The 22,042-nt window shown below is 34.4% G+C and overlaps 1 protein-coding gene and 1 long non-coding RNA gene across 2 annotated transcripts; both read right to left on the reverse strand.

The window, feature by feature from the left end:
- Positions 1–1,191: 1,191 nt before the first annotated feature.
- LOC107761598 (uncharacterized) lies at positions 1,192–3,471 on the reverse strand. The gene is made up of 2 exons (XR_001642619.2): positions 3,038–3,471; positions 1,192–1,506 (listed from the first exon to the last, which is right to left on the reverse strand). It is a non-coding gene; the product is annotated as an uncharacterized LOC107761598 (long non-coding RNA).
- Positions 3,472–6,946: 3,475 nt separating this feature from the next.
- On the reverse strand, positions 6,947–21,222 carry LOC107761597 (uncharacterized). Its single transcript, XM_075228861.1, has 16 exons — positions 21,186–21,222; positions 20,428–20,540; positions 18,249–18,322; positions 18,127–18,160; positions 16,905–16,963; positions 16,536–16,650; positions 16,397–16,434; positions 16,150–16,247; positions 16,013–16,068; positions 15,091–15,370; positions 14,869–15,005; positions 14,468–14,524; positions 14,182–14,247; positions 13,996–14,070; positions 13,702–13,762; positions 6,947–7,160 (listed from the first exon to the last, which is right to left on the reverse strand). The coding sequence occupies exons 1-15, from the start codon at positions 21,220–21,222 to the stop codon at positions 13,742–13,744; spliced, it is 1,260 nt and encodes a 419-aa protein (XP_075084962.1). The 3' UTR covers positions 6,947–7,160; positions 13,702–13,741.
- Positions 21,223–22,042: the final 820 nt, after the last annotated feature.

The raw sequence follows: 22,042 nt of genomic DNA on the forward strand, positions 1-22,042 counted from the left end.
TGGTGGCTACAATTAATTTTTCTTTGGTGGCTACAACTACAAAGTTTGGCTTCCATTTCGGTAGTGACCATTAATAAACCATTGTCCCTGATGAAGGGCCTTCTCCATATTTTCCTTATTAAATTTGATGTAGTAGTCTTCCCCTAGATCAATTAGTGAGAAAGCCTCCGTTGGACGTCACAAATCTTGGATTTTCTTTTTCAAGTAATGATGTAGTATCAATCTTTCCGTTTGTTCATAAAATTTATATTCATTATTAATACAGTGAAAGAAATTATTAGTTAAATGATTGAATTTTTATTAATAGAGATTAGTTTTACTTATCTGTTATATTAATAATAGCGTAAGAAATAAAATAAAATGATTAAAAAGGGAATTCGACTGGGAGTGCAGTTTTTAATTTACAGTCAAATTGAATAAACTAAAAATCTAATCTAAAGTTGTATAGAATAAGGGTGATAATCATTTTTCCTTGCTAGTTGCAGCAGTATGTAGTTTGGAGCACGTTGCCGGAATCTATAAGTGAGACGTTTGGTGGAAAACAAACCATTTTGCCAATTGTTCTGTTTTGCAAAAGAAATCAAATCAAATTCCGTTTTCCGAAATCAAATTATTTTCATTTTTTCAAGTTTTTGATATAAACAATCTAATTCATATACGTATTCATTTACCAATAACGTTTCTGAACATATATTCACTACTAAAAAACAGTGTAATTCCGTCCGCTATTTCCGACCGAAATCGGTCGAAAATTGATAATTTTCGACTGATTTTAATTGGTCGGAAAAATGATGATCGCAAACGTGTACCGACTGAATTTGACTGACTGTCAAACTTTAATTTCAGACCGAAATCGGTCGGAAACTACTAAATATATTTTTTTTAATTTTCAAATTTCCGACCGATTTCTATTAATTTTTTTTTTTAATTTTTAATTTCTGACCGAATTCGGTCAGAAATTTTGAAAAATAATAATTTTATTTAATTAATTAATTAGTTGTAAATTGTAATAAATTGTTAATTTATGTAAAAAAATAAATATAAATTCATAATTTCTGACCGAATTCGGTCGGAAATTTCAAAAAATTGAAGATTTTATTTGAAATTTCCGACCGGAAATTTTGAATTTCTGAACAAAAAAAAAAAGAGATTTCCAGTCGGTTATCAAACAACACAAACCAAAACTGAAAATTAATAAACCGAACCATACCAAATTTATTTTGATATGATATTAGTAAACATTTTTAAAACCAAAACCGAAAATACAATCTTTCAAAATCGTACCAAACCGACCAATGACCTCCCCTAGTGCCTTAGGAATGCTACAGTCGCTACACGTGAGCCTACAGACGCTCCAAAAGAGAAGGTAGGACAGGTGCGAACATGATCAAGATAGCGGAATGGAGGAGAATCTACTGAAGCTTCTCGGTCCGTTAATATTTTCACTTACTGGTGCATATGTTCTAGGATGGTACTGCCTCCACTTACATACTTAAGAGTCCATCACTGAAATAAAATTAAACATCACCTTCAGAATACCATTTACTAGGCTGCACAAAGTGATTCCATTTAATACAATAGAACAGGCCGGGGTACACATAAAAAAAGATGGGCTATTGAGGAGTGGGGTATTTTAGGGACAATGTAACATTCATAAAAAGCACCATTTCATGCAGAATGCAGTCATGGACAGAACAAAGATCGCATATTTACTCAGTTATGTGGGATTGCATTTCATCCACAAAAAAGTGCTCTAAATAGATTAAAATTTTAAATGGTGTTAATATGTTTTCACTCCAGAAACTACCATAATCACCATATATCTTACATTTCCTGATTTTTCCACATAGTCATGGACAGAACAAAAGTAAAAATTACCGACAAAAAAACAAGCAAAAAGGTTGCAAAAACTATCACATATGAAGGAAAAACGGATATTTCAGCTAACACACATAGAGAGACATACTGTTTGTACTAGAATACTATATGAAGGACTTAATAGGAATTATGCACCCTATAAAAGTCCCCTTTTATGCTAATGTCAATTTAGAATAACATTTTCCTTTGCATAAAAAGGAAGTTAGAACTTCTCATAGTCATATTTTACCAAATTTCTATATTTGCAATAAAAATTTGAGTTTTCAAACAAATAGAAGTCACTTAAGGAAGGAAAATCAGCAGCTAAATGGTAAATCTATGACACAAAATATTACCTTATGTATATATATAGCATCCTTGTATTGACAATGTCTTCCTATATATGGCGTTACTATGTGTGTGCATGTATGTTCTTGAAACATTAATTGTTCTTTTATTCTTTCAAGCTGAGGAAACAAATCATATCAAAGATTACATTCTCAGTAATTATTGATCAACTGGCATTTTGCTTTTCTTCTAATATTCCAAACTAATTTGATATTTTTACCTGTGCCGGTTTTAGAATAATATTATAATCAATTTATGAAACTAATTAAAAGCTTAAATCTTTGTAAAGCCAATCAACTATGATCTTAAAATAGAATTGAAAGAACATCGGAAGCGGGACTACGGGAGAACTTCAATTAGCTCTTGTATACACTAGCACATCCAAAATTTAGATATACACTCATAACTTCAATTACCTACAAACAAAAACTTTTCGTTGGCTGTGAACCTAAGGGAGGGGAACTGCAACTATACACTCATAACTTGGTGGATAGTAATTTCCAGACATCCAAAACTGTACAAGGGGGTCGACTTTAATCATCATGGATATAGAACCAGTGTCCGTGCAGGTGACAGACACTCAAACAACAACGATAACAATTTTCTCAATTCCAAGCTAGTAGTAGCCAGCCACACATATCCTTGCTATCCATATAGCTCCATTAAACTCATCTCAATCCAATATTTTAAAATTTAGGTTCTCTATCACTACAAGTTATCTATTTTTTCTATTGGAATAGAAATCTCTAACAACTGGATAATCATTAAGTTTCTTTGGACAGAAAATTACAGAAGAAATGAGGAAAATCGTTGATTCTTATAAAGAATTTACCTGACAAAAGTTTACATCTGAAGCCCAAATAACCCCTTTTGGTTTCTAATGATAGCAGAACAGTAGTGGACGACCAAATAAAGGTCTAGAATGAGGAATGGAGCTCAGCTACTCAACAATCGGCAACAGCAACAACAAATAGCCCCTTAAGAACTCGATTTGACATCGAAAACCAACTGGATTCGTCCAACAAATCGGCAGATAACGAGATATTTCTCAAAACCCCTGGTTTTTCAAATCTTTTTCTTTGTTTGTGAAGCTAATTTGAGGAGGAAGGTGGAATCAGGTGGCCGCTTGAGAGAAAAGAAGAAGAAGAAGAGGAAAGAGGCGGCTGGTTTTTTCTGGTTGTAAAAGGGAGGGGGTCGCCATTCTTCTTCAGCCAGAGAGAATTTAGGGTATCTTAGGGTTTTTTCTAGAAGGGGTGGGTTCCCTCTTCTTAGATTGGGGGAATTATGGACGTTTAAGGGAATGGGAAAGGTAAAACGACGTAGTTTTGCAACCATACTATGTCGTTTGTTGTTCAGGCCTTAAAGGCATTTAAATCCTAAATTAAAACCTAACTTAAATCTAATTAGCAAAATTAAAATGTGACCATTTTTTATGGGTTTTTTTCTATAATTTTAAAAATAGAGTTCGCAGTTGCTTTCTACTATCATATTTGACAGAATACTTTACAAGACGAAAGTGGACTTATAAGTTTAGAAAGGCTAAAAGAAATATAAAAGATTAAGTAAAAATCAAAGTAATAAAAGTAGCGTTGCCCTGTGATAATAATGATAATATATAAAGGAGGCAAGACATATTATATTCACACGTAAGTTACTATTCTTATTCCCAAATTATCTCTATTGGTCTCATAGTTTCCTTGTTTATGAAAGATATACTTTTTTTTATATACTAAATATTTTTTAAAATATTCATCAAATACAAATACAGCTATTTAATACAGTATCAGAAAATTTTGGGCCCCCTAGATGTGGGGCCTCAAGCAGTTGCTTGAATGGCTTTACCATTGAGCCGCCCCTCGACCATAAATTATCGAAATTTTCATTATATAAATGCGTGCGGTCCAAGTTTTGAGATAATGAGTATAGTATAATATATATATATATATACTAAGTATATAGTATAATATATATATACTATATAACATTAGCTATATTAAGATGTCTCTCTATATATATATATATATATATATATATATCAAATAAGTATTAAATATTATTTATTTAAAAGCTATTTATTATTCACACACACAAAAATATTAATAAATTTATATTTTAATTATTTTAAAATTATTTTTCCGACCGAAATCGGTCGAAAATATTTAATTATAACTTATTTCGGTTGGTTAATTAAATATATATAATTTTTGTCTTGGGCGGGAATTAATTTTTCAAACTGTCTAACTGATTTCGGTTGGAAATTTGGAAACATTTTAATACATAATTATTTTTGTACATTATATACACATATGACCAATTTTCGACCGAAATCGGTAGGAAATTTGGAAAAAATTTAATAAATAATTATTTTTGTACATTATATACAAGTATGACTAAATATTTGACCAATTTTCGACTGAATTCGGTCAAAAAATTTAAAAAAATATAATAAATAATAATTTTTGTACATTATATATAAGTATGATCAAATATTTGACCAAATTTTTTTTTTTTTGTTGTCAGAGAATTTTTGTTGACTTTTGCGACCAAATACTCTTATTTTCGACCGATTTCGATCGAATTTTTTTCAGACCGATTTCGGTCGGAAAGCCTTGGACGGAAATCACCCGATTTCTAGTAGTGATTTTTCTTCAATCGATATATATCCTTCTAAAACTAAAAAGTACCAAATCCAAATATAATTCTACTATTTCATAAATAAAAAGAGTATATAATTTCTAGAGCATCTTATTGGAGAACCAAATTTGAATGTGAATTTATATCATCTACGTGAACAAAAATTCGTAATAATATAGATCATTCACGATATGATCACCTCTTTAGTTGCCACTCCCAACTTGCTCATTCGCAATTACTATCACAAGAAAGTTGCCCCTATCTCTAGGGGCTTATGCTAGGACTTTTTAGCTAGTTTAATTAACATTCATATATAGTTTTGGAACAATATTAATCATGTGTAATGGATTGGTGATCGACTCCTTTTTCTCCCTAGAAAATTAGAATGATGTACTTTCAAAAAGCGTACTTGTATTAGGAGTAGGTGACAAACCGTCATAATAATAAACATGTCGTTTCTAAATCAAATAGACTTGGGAATTGAAGTGATTAAATTCATCTACTATAAATATACGCCGGTGCCTTTGCCTTTAATTTCTCTCGGAACGGAGTTAATTACTAGCGCAAACAATAAAAGTGTTTTTTGGTAGAACAACGTACAGCATGAGTAGTGTAGATTCGGAGATATTGGACGTGTCTTTTCCAGCAAGTCCATGTGTAGAGTGGATTAATTCATACTATAATTATGACTGTCAGTGTAAGGAAGACCTTGTGCTTTGCAGAGAAGACATGGAAAGGTTTCGGAAAAATACAAGAACCAGCAGCGGTGGCTTACGGATTGGATTTGTGCAGTGTTTTCAATTTTTGAAGCTGCTACTACGTACGGGATTAATTAATTAATTAGCTAGAAGCTTAAAAACAGCATGTCTCCTCTCTATTTCTTTCTTTCTTTTCTTTTTCTTTCTATCCTCCTTTAAGGTTATAATTATGTAACTGTGAGTTCAGAATTCAATATATTTTAAAATATTAGTGATTTTTCACATGTCGTTTGAAAATATTTGGATCTCATAAACCCTAGAATATCGACTCTTATGTTACATCCTTGGAACAGTGTGTGATCTATGTTTATGCACACCAAGCAAAACCCTAACAGTACTAACTCGGCATATATTCCTAGTTCTCGGGTTCTTTATAGTTCCAAACTTTTTCCTTTCTACCATAAATGCAAATTTCTTGTACTTACCTTACGTCAAAAGATTTTAAGGTTTCAATAAAATAGTTGTAATGGAAAAAGTTGGATTTGACAATCTTCATTTGATGTCTATTTATTAATGTTGGAATAATGACTATTGCGTGTACTCACCGTAATGGAAAAAGAAGACGATAGTTATGACAGAGAACAGAAAAGATATAACGGAGAAAGGCAAATTAAGTAACGGGAACTTATATGTATAGCTAGGCAACTGACAAATGCGGCTAATTAATGTGTAGTAATTATTACATGTAATTAATTACTTCTTGTAACTTTTTATTTTTTAGCGTGTCTAGAAAGAATAACATCTTTCTATACTTAAAAATAGTTCTAGTCATACAAAAGTCTAAGGTTTTTTTAAAATATAAATTTTAAAATTTCGTGTCAAGTCAAAAGATGTCACATAAATTAAGGAGGGAAGAAGCAGTAAATTACTTTTGTAAGTGAGATAAGTTTGAATTGATGAAAAGTTAAAAAGGAATTATTGGGAAAGTTATATGCCAGATGATATACATTTAGCTAGCCTGGTGGCGTTGGAGCCATTTACCGAGGGATCAATGAAACCCTGCTTACTAATTTGTTCTGCAATCCCTGGATGGTGTGTACTGGGTTGGAAGTGCCGAAATTTTGTACGACAATGTAAATGATATTTGTGATAATATAAATGCTATTTATATGGTGCAGTTTCAGTTTCGGGAGTGGTTGTCACCATCCAAAACTGGAGGGCTGTGACACCCAACAATCATCACGCAAAGCCTTAACCCCAACTCGACAAGAAAAAGAAGCTAAAACACATAATGGAGTTTTAGGTGACTCTCTGCCATCAATACATTCAAATGGCAGTCTCGTACCATCATACAGCAGTTATACATAAAAACATTAACAACAATATAATTAACCCCAAGTGTCAACATATACATACAAAGTCTCCTGGAGACTATACATTGTACAACTGCCCATAAGCTACATGGAGCCAGCTCTAAAGTTGTACAACCGTTTTAGACTTTACAACGATATAAATACACAAAATATAAAAGCTAGCCACCACGAGATGACCTGTGGAGCTCACTACCTTGGTGGGAAAGTAGTTAGCTCAGTCCGGGCATTCTATGTCGTCCTCAGAGTTAACCTGTAAAATCGTAGAGGAAAGGAAGGAGTTCACCAATTTGGTACGAAATAATTGGTCCCTATGATCATTTGGGACTAGCTAATACATTATAAGGACGTATGTATCGCCTCAAACATAATCGTAAAACATTTATATGTCCATATACATATCTTAAATCAAACTATATATGAATCCTTTGTATCCATCATATCTTAAGGCTCGTTGGTTCCAATACTAAATTATCAATATTTAAAGGTAAACATAAAAAAGGAGCTACTATAGAAGTTTTCTAAAGCTCATGACACTCTAACCAATATTTTTAGCAACCATATCATTACTATAAATTGTTTCGTACATGCATCTTACCCGAGTTTTGCTGATGGAAAAATGAGCTATAAAGCTAGAAAAAGTCAAGTCAGGCACTATACATATAAAAATCACCAAGAAAAAAAGAAGTCGTGTACAGCTACCTCGTAATTTGACCAAATGAAGGATATGCAACGTGCACTTTTTTGCCCACAATGCAATGTACAAAACTATAAACGTTGGGTTAATCACTGTTGGGTTTAAGCTTAAAATAGAGTGAATGAGAAATGGAGGGAAAATAAAATATTTGAATTTCCATTTTTGACAAAGGGATATTGTCCCATGTTGGAAGAGGAAAAAAGTTTTGATGGCTATATATACAATATATATATATATATATATATAAAATTGCTCTTCTTCTAACTTTTAAAGAGTAGAGAAGAAGGCAAGCCTCGCACCGTCGTCGCTCGGCTTCTGCTTCTGCTTCGGCTTCGGCTTATTTTCCCGCTTTATTTTGCGTAAATAGCCATTTTTCGTGAACGATCATCTTGAATAGTTGCACCTCTTCGTTTAAACCTAATCTGTTGGCTATAAATAGCATGTCATTCCCTCATATTTTTCTTATGAAAATTCTGAAATCTCCTTCTTTCTTCTGCATTGTTTTAACTACAACAAAGCAACAGTAAGTGTGATTTGTTGCTGCCATTTGTGTTCGTGAAACACTTTGGTTTGAAGTACCGCTACACCAGTATGTAATCCATTCTATCCTGGGAGGAAATAATTCACAATCTCGGGTATTAGGAGGGGATTAAGTTCCTTAAGGAAACACTGTGAATTTAGTGGGTTCGATTCATTTATGTTTCTTCTACATTTCTGGTTTATATTATTTTTCCTTCTCCAGAATTATTTTGCAAATACAGATTACTAACAAGTTTAAGGAACTTAAATTTATATTCTATATTTGTGTTGTATATACTGTTCTGGAAACCTGTGTGGTTTTCTACTCCAATTGTTTACTTTAACGTATATTCTGTTTTATTATCCGTTATTTGGAGATTAAAATCGTAGCGATTTTCTACTCCATTGGAGATTAAAATCTACGTGATTATCTACTCCAGTTTTATTCGGTTTGAAGATATAAAAACTTCGCCATATATTAAACATTTGTTTGTGTCATTCTTTTTACAGAAATGACGAATGAGAACGAAAATCAGCCTGTTACTATAGTGACTGCCAATGCATCAACACTGCCAATGCATCGACAAGCCGAACAACACCGGCACCGACAGAAAAGCTTGAAAAAATTTCGGGATTGATTTCAAGCGGTGGAAGCAGAATGTTCTTCTACTTGACGACTTTAAGTCTACAGAAGCTCATTAAGGAAGATGTTCCTGTTCTGCCTGACGGAACTCCAGAAAATGAACGCTTCCCTGTGACTGAGGCGTGGAAGCATTCTAATTTTTGTACAAGAATTATATTCTTAGCGGACTGGAGGACGATATGTATAACGTCTATAGTAATATGAAGACGTCAAAAGAACTGTGAATTGCGCTTGAAAAGAAATACAAAACTGAGGATGCCGGGTTGAAGAAATTTGTTGCTGCAAAAATTTTGGACTAAAAAATGGTAGATAGCAAGTCTGTTATTACCCAAGTCCAGGAATTGCAAGCGATAATTCACGATCTCCTTGCTGAAGGTATAAGTCGAGTTAATACTTTTGTTAAAACTATTAATTATATTATTATTACTAATATAATTTTCATTGAAGGTTTTGTCATCAATGAAACATTCTAAGTTGCAGCAATGATTGAGAAATTGCCTCCTTTGTGGAAGGACTTCAAAAATTACTTGAAACACAAACGCAAGGAGACGTCGCTCGAAGATCTCATTGTTCAGTAGAGGATCGAAGAGGACAACAAAGCTGCTGAACAGAAAGGTCGTGGAAACTCAACAATAATAGGAGCAAACATTGTTGAGCAATCATTTGAGACATGAAGTCAATACTATATCGTAATGGAAAGAAGTATTTTATAACTTTTATTGATGATTGTACACGTTATTGCTATGTTTACTTACTTACAAGTAAATATGAAGCAATAGATGCATTCAAGAAATACAAAAATAAAATTGAAACGCAACTTAACAAGAAAATTAAAATAATAAGAAGTGATAGAGGTGGTGAATACGAATATCCTTTTGAAAAAATATATTTAGAATATGGAATTATTCATCAAACAACGGCCCTTTACACGCCACAATCTAATGGGATTGCGAAAAGAAAGAAGCGATCATTAAATGAGATGATGAATGCTTTGTTGATAAGTTCTGGTTTGCCACAGAACTTGGAGGGGGGGGAGCCATTCTTACGGCAAACCGGATACTAAACCGAGTACCCCATAGCAAAACGCAATCTATTCTATAAGAAAAATGGAAAAGAAGGAAGCCCAACTTGAATTATTTTAAAGTATGGGGATGTTTGGAAAAAGTGCAAGTTCCTAAACCCAAAAGGGTAAAGATATGACCGAAAACCGTTGATTGTGTTTCATAGGATATGCAACCAATAGTAAAGCATATCGATTTCCAGTTCATAAATTAGAAAATTCCGACATTCATAATAATATGGTTATAGAATCAGATAATGCTAAATTCTTCGAAAATATATATATCCGTATAAAAAGGAATGTGAGTCGATTGGTGAAGGATCTAAACGAACTCGGGAAGAAACAAAAGAAAGTACATCTAATCAGGAGGATCCAAGACGTAGTAAACGTCAAAGAACGTCTACTTCATTTGGACTATATTTTGTGACTTTCTTATTGAAAATTGAGCCTCGAACATTTAAAGAAGCAATGTCTTCTTCAAAATATTTATTTTGGAAAGAGGCAATCAATAGTGAAATAGAATCCATATTGAACAACCATACATGGGAATTTGTTGATCTTCCTCCTGAAAATAAACTGTTGGGTTCTAAATGGATTTTTAAGAGGAAAATGAAAGATGATGGCACTATTGATAAATATAAGGCAAGACTTGTGGTCGAAGGGTATAGACAACGAGAAGGTCTTGACTATTTTGATACATACTCTCAAGTTATAAGAATTACGTCCATATGAACATTAGTAGCATTATCTGCGGTATATGGTCATGAAATTCATCAAACGGACGTTAACACGGCCTTCTTAAATGGAGATTTAGAGGAAGAAATCTACATGGAACAACCTGAAGGGTTTGTGGTTCCAGGTAAAGAAAAGAAGGTATGTAGACTTGTTAAGTCACTTTACGGACTAAAACAAGTACCTAAACAATTGCATGCGAAATCTGACCAAACAATGTTGTCAAATAGTTTTATGATAAATGAATGTGATAAGTGTGTATACATTAAAAATGTTCCAAATCACATAGTCATTGGTTGCTTATATGTGGATGATATGCTGATAATGAGTAATGACATTGCCAAGATAAATGCGACTAAACATATGTTAACTAGCAAGTTTGATATGAAAGACTTGGGAGTTGCCGATTTTATTCTGGGTATTAAGATCTGTAAGACTCATCAAGGTCTGGTATTGTCGCAATCTCATTACATTAAAATAGTACTTGGAAAATTCAAGCAGTTAGATTTTAAAGTTGCAAAGACTCCAATGGACGTAAATATTGCACTAGCAAAGAACAAAGGACAAAGCATATCACATTGGATTATGCTCGTGTGTTGGGGATATTTAATGTATATCATGAATTGTACACAACCATATATAGCTTGTGCTATAAGTAAATTGAGTTGATACATGAGTAATCCAGGTCAATCTCATTGGATGGCAATGAAACAAGTTTTGGATATTTAAAACATACCCAGGACTTTTCTTTGCACTGCAGTAAATATCCTGCGGTGATTGAGGGATACTGTGATGCAAATTGGATCACCGGTTCAACTGATTCTAAGTCCACAAGTGGATATGTATTCACTATTGGTGGAGGAGCGGTATCTTGGAAATCTTCCAAACAAACTTGTATTGCCCGCTCTACAATGGAGGCTGAGTTCATAGCCTTAGATAAAGCCGGTGAAGAAGCTGAATGGCTCCGAAATTTCTTGGAAGATATTCCATTTTGGCCCAAACCGTTGGCCCCAATATGTATACATTGCGATAGTCAAGCGATAATTGGAAGGGCCGGGAGCATTATGTATAACGGTAAATCTCGTCATATATGATGGAGACATAAAACCATTAGGAAATTACTCTCTAGAGGAATTATCACGATTGACTACGTAACGTCAAGCGATAATGTGTCAGATCCACTTACGAAAGGCCTAACTAGAGAGGTAGTTGAGAAATCATTGAGGGGAATGGGACTATGGCCTAGGACAAGTCCTTGTGGCGGTAACTCTACCTAGAAGACTAGAGATCCCAAGATCTAGGTTCAAGGAGATCAAACAAAGTCATTAATGACGGTTCAACATTGTCAACTAAAGTTTTTGGTCCATTCTCGTGATGAGACAATGTTCAGTACCAAGGATAAAACATTAAGGCTTTTTAATGGTTTCTAAATTTGATACGGGGTATATCAAGTAGTGTATCTACAGGATGACACATTTAGGAATCACCTATGTAAGTGTGAAGTGTTAGCCGCTTCAAGGAGAATTCTGTAAGGCCAATTCTCTACGCACTTATGAAATCAGGCAGTGTTCATGGCTGAAACGAACACAACAATGAGAACCAAAGACGGTTAAGGGTTGATTGTGTGACTTATGGTTGTCTAGGTATACACCAAAGTTCAACGGTTCAAAGATATCAAATCTACCGATTGACCGAGTATATCCGACATAAGTTCACTATGGAAAGTTCAAAGGGAAACCTACTTATCCAGATGCGATTAATCCTTGCTTGTGAATCACACAGTTTTTCATGCATATTTCCGTGATATAGCCATTCCCCATTCATGTGGGGGATTGTTAGGTTTAAGCTTGCTAAATCTTAAAATATAGTGAATGGAAAATGGAGGAAAAAATAAAATATTTGAATTTCCCTCTTTGACTAAGGGACATCGTCCCATATTGGAGGAGGAAAAGAGTTTTGATGGGTATATATACAATTGCTCTTCTTCTAGCTCTTAAATAGTTGAGAAGAAGGCAAGCATCGCACCGTCGTCGTCGTCGCTCGCTTCGGCTTCGGCTTCGGTTTCGGTTTCGGCTTTAGATGCTCTGATTGATTGATTAGTTTTTTGGACCAAACTTATTTGTTGAATATTAATATTTAATCCAAATTGGCCGTTTTTGTAACGGTAATTTAAAGTTTCCCTCCGATTTTATTTTCCCGTTTTATTTTGCATAAATAGCCATTTATGTAATAGCCGTTTTTCGTGAATGGTCATCTTGAAGAGTTTCACCTCTTCGTTTAAACCCAATCCGTTGGCTATAAATAGCATGCCATTCCCTTAGATTTTCCTTACAAAAATTCTGAAATCTCCTTCTTTCTTCTGCATTGTTTTAACTACAACAAAGCAACAGTATGTGTGATTTGCTGCCGTCATTTGTGTTCGTTGAAACACTGGGGTTTGAAGTACCGCTACACCAGTGTGTAATCCGTTCTATCCTGGGAGAAAATAATCCACAATCTCGGGTACTAGGAAGGGATTAAGTTCCTTAAGGAAACACTGAATTCAGTGGGCTTGGATTCATTTATGTTTCTTCTACATTTCTGGTTTTATATTGTTTTTCCTTCTCTAGAATTATTTTGCAAATACAGGTTACTAACAGTAGCTGCATGGTTTTATGTAACCAGGTACTCTTAGAGGAGAGCTTTCCATTTCTAAGACCAGCAAGGATGATTTCTGTGATGCCAAATAATGAAGCCACTCTAAAAACACGTAGAACTCCATAGATCAGTTGAATCTTTAATCTCTTAGCAGGACCATGATTGTCCTTCTAATAATTCAGTGGTTTGTCTGGAGTAAAATTATATATATGCCTTTCTTTAATCCAGTTGCTACACATAAATAAGTAGGCTCCATATCTGGCTTATAGAAATATGCAAGATGATGTTGCTATAACACTTTAGACTATAGCACCTAATTAGACTCCTAACATACCTTTCATTTTACTAACAGACAATGTTATATTGCATTTGGTGAATGCACTATAGAGAAGATAACATAGTAGAGATAGCTTCCGATTAAGGTAGCTAAATGTAACGTAAAGAATCTTGCCGTTGTTATAAGGGGAAAAAATAAAAAAGATTAGACATAATAGTTAGATAAGTACCTTATCCATCAAGAATATGGTTGGTTTGCTCGTGATTCCCCTAGAAACCTTGCTCAAGACACTGGAAGCAGGAGGAAAAAACCTTTTTTTTGTTAAACATATATTTTCCTACCAGCTAGCCCGTGTAAGAGTAAAATACGCAATGATTTTGACTAACATTGTATATCCATCTGTTTTTACCTTCTTAAACTTCAGACAAATCAATACAAACCTCTCCAGATGATATCAACGGTAACCCATTGAAGTATCCAACATAATAATCCATTGGAAAAGAATAATACAACAGGGAATTACCTCAAGAAGATAATTATGCAGCCAATCCAGTGTCTGCGGAAATGTTGCAGCTGATACGTCAACAACAGTCGAACCCTGTTGAGGAAGAATAGTACAGCTCCTCATCTTGAAAAGTGTGAATAAAAATTCAATCTTTTTTATCAAATAAACTATCTAATGGAAGCAAAGAAAACAAGCATCATATACCTGTGATGTAAAGGAACACAAGTAGTCCTGAATAGTCATCAAGTTAGTTATTACTTTGTCTTTATCCTGAAAAGAATTAACAACTAAAGAACAAGAAACACAAGGGAAAAAAATATGCAGATGCATATGTACCACCAGCAGGCAATGATATATATGTCTCTGCCAAGATCAGGCGCCAAATTATATCGATCGAAATGCACATAGTTAGATATAATAAATATGCAGATGCATATGTACCACCAGCAGGCAATGATATATATGAAAGCTTAAAAGCATTTGAAAAAACCTGGGCAGGATGCTTCTCCCTGAAAGTACGAGTAGCTACCCACTCCTCCAGAAATGCCTGGTTATTGGTTAAAGGTAAAAAAAAGCTTCTTCAATAAGTTAAGTAGCGAAATATATAGAATATTGAGGAGCAGTCCTATTCCTTTGTGTCACACATGTCAATATAAGATAATATAAAGAGCTTAATTACTTGCATATTAAATTAGTAACGAGAAAGAGAATATGGTACTTGTAAGAATTGAGGATACTTTGAAATGTAAGACAACAACTACGATCTCCTTGACTTCAAGTAAGTATGAAAAGATTAGGAAACAGACACAAACTTAGTAGTAAAATACCCTAGTTCACTTGGTCATAATTGTATATCTTGAAGATTAACAACACTAAAAGAATCTGGACCACCTTATGGTCAAAGTCAGCCATCCTTAGAACTATAGGAACAAATATTGGTTGACCACCGGAAGTTTGAGTTCTATCCACTCCTGAATCTTTAACTGCTTCACCAGCATCATCAGAAAGTCTGTGAGGAAGCTTCGATTCTGCCGAGAATTTAAAGGACAAGAAGAACTTGAGTAGAGGAAATTTTTTTGAAAATGAAAGTGGAAAAGTTGTAGCAAGAGGTACCTGTGTCTTCAGAAGTTATATTGACAATATCCATGGATTTCAGGGAATCTGTCAGCTTATTTAACTCAGAAGATGCTCCTGCTCTTGAACTAACATTCTCAAGATAGTGATCTTTAGCGTCACTCTGACTGCCAAGTTCAATACTGGAATTGCTTTCCCTTTGTATTTCTTTATGGTCTTTTACCTTTGAAAAGTTTAGGTCTTCATGGTCTACAGGAGGCAGTGATAGTAATTTATGCTCTTCTTCCATCAGGTATATTCTAGGATCTAAATGTATTCCCTGCCATTGTTAAAGGGATCACTGAATGTTGTATCATCTCTGGAAAATTGAAGGTAGCGGCAAAAGGAAACTTTATTAATAATAATCCAATGTTGAATTTGTTTGAAAATTGAAGGTAGAAACAAAAGTAAACTTCATATTGTTGAAATAAGTTGATGTTATATAAAGCTGCCATCAATAACTCTCATTGTGATGCCTTTTCTACAACATGTGAGACTTATTATGGCTTTATCCACTGTCATTCTGCCAAGGAGAGAGAATAATAACTAAAAAGGCTTTGCCTCCAATGATCTTAGTTTCAAACTTTCATGTCTATGCAGCTTGAAGAGCTTGCATTGTTTAAAGAGCCAGGGTCATCGAACACATTTTTCTGGAGCTTTATAAAGCTAGTAACTTCCTGCTTAGTTCCAGCGGCGGTGGCACTGAAGGTATAGGAATTAAGGATGTGCAGCGCACTGTAGGAGCTTCTTTAGTAAGTAAACTCTTAGAACTTGGACTTTTTAATACCAAGGACTCACTGTTTGCTACTTGCAATCCATCTTTCCCAATCAAAGAGTTCAAAAAGATCTTGAAACAGAAAGGGCACTTCTAGAAACGACTAAGCATTACAAATAAGCAATCAGAGAAGACACATTATGATACCTCAATTATAATCGGTTTACCATCTTTCATTGCCTTTTTCAAATCGCCAGCCAAACCTACGTAAATGGTGAGATATAGATCAAATTACTTGATATGCTTTGAAGCAACTATTTATACTGAAAGGTCGGAAATTATACCTTTCCATATTATTCTGCATTCTCTGCAAAATTCAGTTATTAGCTCCTCAGATGAGCCGAAATCTCGTGCCCATACTGGAGGAGACATCAAAGGTGCACTGACATAAATTTACAAGGTGCATAAGTATTCGGTTGGCACAGAAAGCTCAGAAAACTTTGAGTAACTATTCAACAGACATGACAATGAAATAACTGCAGGTGAAATGTATCAAAACTGAAAAATGAAATCTGCAGAGGTAGTACATACTCTGTTGATGTGCGAAGCAATTCATACACCATTTCTGTCTGTCAGGAAAAAGAAATACATTAATAGTTAAGCAAGCAAGAGAGTACATGCTTCTACGTACAAATAAAAAAATTGAGAATAAAATCTATAAGGAAGATACCTCCAAGACATTTGGCAAGTTCAGCCTTTGTGCTAGTTGTGTAGCAATAGTAGACTTCCCAACACAGGCAGTACCACAAACAAGAATAACAAGAGGAATTCTCTGGTGGTAAAATCTATGAAGATTTAAATGGGGTGGATATGATTAAAAAACTTTTCAAATAGGTAGTACCATAAACAAGAATTAATAAAGGTACTCTCTGGTGCTGAAAACTAAGAATGTAAAAGCAACATAAAAAAGTGTAAGTGATTCGAAATTTAATGTGGCAATCTCAATCATCCCATTCCTCATCCCTCCGTTCTTTAAGAAAATGCATAAACAAGATATCATAAAAGGAAAAGAATGGGTGGGAAAGCAAATATCACTCACCTTGTCATCATTTTATAACGCTTTATATACTCTTCTCCAAAACCTCTCCGCTCCATAAGCTGCACAGGGTTAAATGAAATTCAGTGTAGATCTACCACTCAAACTTTGAAAAACTTCAAACCAGAAGGAAAGTCAAGGAAGTTTGAACATGAACTAGAATGAGAAATTTATGTAGTAAGGAGCAGGAAAACGCAGAAATTGTATCTAAATATTTTCTGCATTTGATCTGTCCTTGTTAAATTTGCATGAACCAGAATGAGATGTTTATACAGTTATGACTTATGAGTAAGAAACAGGTGAAAATTTAATCTAAATCTCTTGCAAATAATATGTCCTTGTTAAATATTTTTGTTTTAGGCAATTGGTTTCGCAATGATTTCTCATGGCGCAACGGTTGTCATGGAAGAAGCAATAAAACGACATCTTAGCCGTTTGTTGATGCTTGCTAAAAGGTAGTTCCCTGACAGAATAACATGTTTCCTTTGTCGGATTGCAAGATCATGCTCATTTTTGACACTTTAAAAGCTTTTAAATTAGAGACATGGAGGTTGTTTTTGTCAAACGTGATTATTCAACACTACTTGAAAGGACCATTAAATGCCTAAAGGCATTGAGCAATCTCAGCTTAAACTTGATCCTCATCAGAAGATCTCCTGTGATTTAAAGGTTCTAGCTGCATTTCCAAGTTAAAGATGCCAACAAAATAAATTTTAACAACAAATTCCTAAAATGCCTAGCATTGGAGGTAATCATGAAGCAATACTGCTCAATCTTTGAGTCATTATTAGCTAAAGTTCGCAGGAGTGAAGAAGATGGTTTGGCTGGCAAGTTTTCAGGCTGGGTAATGAAATCATATAAACGTTTTTAGAACATTTGTTCATAAGCCGGCATGAAGAGAGAGAGAGAGAGAGAGAGAGTCAAGCTTAAAGGGAAGGACAGGAGTTTTATATCTTGTTGTTCATCATTACGAACAGCAAAGTCAAATTATCAGGTAGATGAAAGAGACTCTCCTGAGGATAACCAACACTAAGAGCGAAAAGACCACATCCAACATTCTAGAAAAATGAGAGGCATGCCCAAATTGTATTTGCTACCGAAATCACCAAGGAAAAAGTCACATCTCAAGCAAAAAAAATGGAATGAGAGAAGCAATCATACAAATGTTATTTGAACATCAAAAATGATTTGAAGGAGAACAAAGGGAAACACAAAATTATGATACCTTAAACAAGTTTGCCTCTAAATCTGCCTGAGAGCTGCTCAAGAACCGGCAACCAATTAGTTTTACAGATGAAGTACATAAAACATTGAATTGAGAAGAAGATATAAGTTAGAGCGTCATACACATCAAGAAGGCTGTTGTCAACAAGAAGCTTTTTCAGATCAAGGGCAATTTTAACTGCCACGTGATTTGGTATCTGTAAACATACACAAGTGCATATCAACTCCAGATTTCATAATATGAAGTTATAGGAAAAAAGGATTATGTAGTAAGGCCATTCATTTCAGGAATTCAAGCGACAATGGAGACTAACAAGGGACGGGGTACTTAACTGTCCACAATGATCTAATTATAAGTGCAGCATGCTAAAGTAGTCATCTTATTTTCTGTGAAATAAGAATATTGCTATGATCATGCTTGTTGGCCAACAAAGTAGATAATCAACTTGGAGCAGGTACTAGGAAAACTTATGTAAACAGGAGAACAATATGTGCACATATAAGAATACTCATTATTTACATCATTATATATGTTTCAAGAATTGATTTGCCAAATAACAAACTATTGATTATTTTAATTTTCACGTGAAAAGTAAGGCGTTCGTCATGTTTTTCATCCTTTGTTGCTTGTCATTCAATCAGATTACTAAAAAAGGATCATTCATTTGCTTTAGGAAGACTCAATCACATAATTTCATTATCTTCGTTATAGGCCTTCTATACCTCTTTTGTTCAATTTTGAATTCGAAATAGTGAGATATCTTATTTGAAAACCAAATTGCATGTTGTAGTTGTTTTATTTCGATTTTGATTGAATACTTATTCAAGCAACAAGAAAAAAGAAATCCCACTCTTTATTGAATTTTGGAAAAGTAAAATAAATATATTAACTTACCAAAGAAAATATTTAAATATATAAATATTTTTTAATTTTTTTTCATAACAACAACAAAAAACCAAATGTAATCCCACAAGTGGAGTCTATGGATGGTAGTATATACGCAACCTTACCCACTTTTGAATGTCGAGAGGCAAAATTTGTCTTCATTTATCTACATATTACTACACAAATATATAAATATAAATATAAATCAGGAATTAATAACTATTACTACTAGTTTAAAAAGTCAACCCCAAGATAGTTTGGCAAAACAAGATGAAGATAGGATGTGAACTCGTCACCTCTAGGCTACGAGCCTTGAGAGCTACCGTTCTGTTCTACCATGCGCCAAAGATAAGATCTGAAAACTAATGGAGCTAAACAAGGATTAAATGCCTTATTCTATCTCCACTTATGAAAGGCCAAGCCACATATATAATAGGCATTACTATTCGAAGAGCTTTACTTCAAGAAATAGAAAGACCATGTATCACACATGTAGAACACATGCAAAATATGAGAAAGTCGTCCCATGTTATTATTCTACCATAAGGAACATCCAAGAATCAGTACGTGAAATTTTATTTAATTTGAAAGAAATTGTATTGAGACGTAACATATATAGAATCTTGACGCGTCTATCTGTGTCAGGGGATATATAAGTATTCGAGATATCATCTTGACGTGTTATGTAGAGATTGTTGATAATACACAACAAATTGGTAGTTTACGGGCCACTTGTTACAAATAAGATATTGTTGTTGCAAGGAAAGAGATAAATGTTGACTAATCTGGCTAACATTAACTTGATAAAATGAAATGATATGAATAATTGAAAAATGATACGCATTGATTCTGGAGGTGGATAGATAAGCAAAGAAAGTTAAAGTGATTGTGATTGTTCCAAAGAACTTAAACAAAATATATGGTAGAGTTAGGACATTTATTGTTGAGAGCAACCTAATGCTAGATAAGGCACATAATAGATAGATATAAACATCGTGAGTTTTTCCGTAACATAACCAGTTGTTGTTGATACCCTCTTCTCTCTTATTTCTTTCATAACCATAGCTCGGAGAAAGGAAATATAGAAGCGGGTCGACAAGTAATGACACGACGTGGTGGAAAAATATAGGAGTGCATGTATATTTCCAGACAAACCAATTACACTAACACCCGTAGAAACACGCCTGTCTCCAGGAAAATTATCCCAGATATTGGGTATCATTCCCCGCTGAAGGGTAAAAGTTCAAGATATCATCTCGGAAAAACGTACTCTCCGGATGATTACTTTCCTTAGAAAGAATATTGCAAAACATGATACAATAAACTAACGATATATCAACGTAGAAAAGTAAGAAATGCAGAACGCAAAAGATAACTAAAATGAAAAAAAATTAAAACAAAAGGACTACAGTAGACCTTAGTGACCATTAACATTCGACTGAGCAAAAATCTGGAGAGAACATAGTAATGATCGTCATTATCACCTAGCCAGACCTTCACCTGAAAAAAGGTCAATAGAGAAAAAGAAACTTCAAAATTAATTAACTTTGCAGAATAAGTAGCAAGCAGAGCAACTGATCGACGACCTTAACAAAGTCATATTTGGATGAAGCATTTCGTGTTGCCATTACAACTCCCTTATCCTTCTTCTCTATGAATATAATTTCTGGTATATATGCTTTAGAGTGACGGGCGTTACAGTCCCAGGTAATGCCGTTAATAACGAGGGAGAATGGAATCCACCTTTTAAACCGAATTTTGATTTTTGCACTAAGTATAAATATATTATAAGTATAAATTAGTATTCCTGGGGTATGGGTATCATGCATGCTTAATTATTTATTTATATATTGAAATATAAAGAGGTTCGAGCATCAAAAAGGAGAAGAGAATAATAAAAGAGGTTCGAGTTCAAATACAGATTAGTGAACTCCCAATGCGAGTAATAAACATTAAGTGAGAATAATAAAAGAGGTTCGAGTTCAAATACAGATTGATTTGCGTGCGTGGTCCATATCGTTTTGCGGAACGTTTTTACGTAAAATTTTGAGGCAAAAGTGATTTTTGACATAAAATAAGGCTCGAATTAACCACAGACAACGTTTTTGGTAAACGACCTTGGATGAGTATTTTGACGATCCTGACACGTTCGTATATTTGTTTTGGACTTGTACGCATGTTTGGTTGGAGTCCTGGGTGACCTAAGCCCATTTCGACGCATTATGTGAAAGATTTTGAAATATGAGTTTTTAAGTTGAAATCTTGAGTTTTGATGATCGATTCTTGTTATTTGATGTTATTTTGGTGATTTGAGGTAGTGAGCGAGTTTCAATGATGTTATTACACTTGTGTGCATGTTTGGTTTGGAGCCCAAGGGGCTCGGGTGAGTTTCAGATGCATTGTAGATTGATTTGGAACAACTGATGCACAGTTGTTACTGGTGTCAAGTTGCAGGTCTCATATTTGTGAGAACCTGATCACAATTGCGAGCCTCGCATTTGCGATGTCAGACTCACAAATGTGAAGTGGGAACTAGGGGCTGGGGTTCGTATTTGCGAGCAAATGTTCGCTTTTGCGACCTGGTCTGGGATCGCTTTTGCGATCCTGGAGTCGCATTTGCGATACTGTGCTACGTAGAGAAGCTTCACACTTGGATTGCATTTGTGATGTCGTGTTATAATTCCATATATTTTGACGTTATTTACCATACTTGCTTGTTGTTTGGATGCTAATTTGTGCGATAATTGAGCTTAATAGAGTTTATTTCATGTGTAGGAATGCTTGGACATGAATTGGAGAAAGGTTGCACGAAATGCTACATTAGAGCTACAAAATGGAGCAATAAAAGAAGACGTGCAAGGTAATGAAAAGTCATGGCTATAGACAGTGCAAGGCATTGTCGAGGGCACTATCATTGGCGCCCCAGACAGTGCCTCGCTCAGAAACATTGGCGCCATAGACAGTGCCTCACGCAAAAATATTGGTGCCCCAGACAGCGCCTCTCGCCGACAATGCTATACGAGCAAATTTT

Source organism: Nicotiana tabacum, chromosome 13, assembly GCF_000715075.1.
Source record: "Nicotiana tabacum cultivar K326 chromosome 13, ASM71507v2, whole genome shotgun sequence".
Classification (NCBI taxonomy): Eukaryota; Viridiplantae; Streptophyta; class Magnoliopsida; order Solanales; family Solanaceae; genus Nicotiana; species Nicotiana tabacum.

Coding starts and splice junctions, on each gene's coding strand:
- LOC107761597 (XM_075228861.1), bottom strand. CDS start 21,222: ATGGGCTTAGGTCACCCAGGACTCCAACCAAACATGC. Junction 16,435..16,535: donor ACTTGCCAAATGTCTTGGAG/GTATCTTCCTTA, acceptor TTTTCCTGACAG/ACAGAAATGGTGTATGAATT. Junction 13,763..13,995: donor TGCATAATTATCTTCTTGAG/GTAATTCCCTGT, acceptor TCCTGCTTCCAG/TGTCTTGAGCAAGGTTTCTA.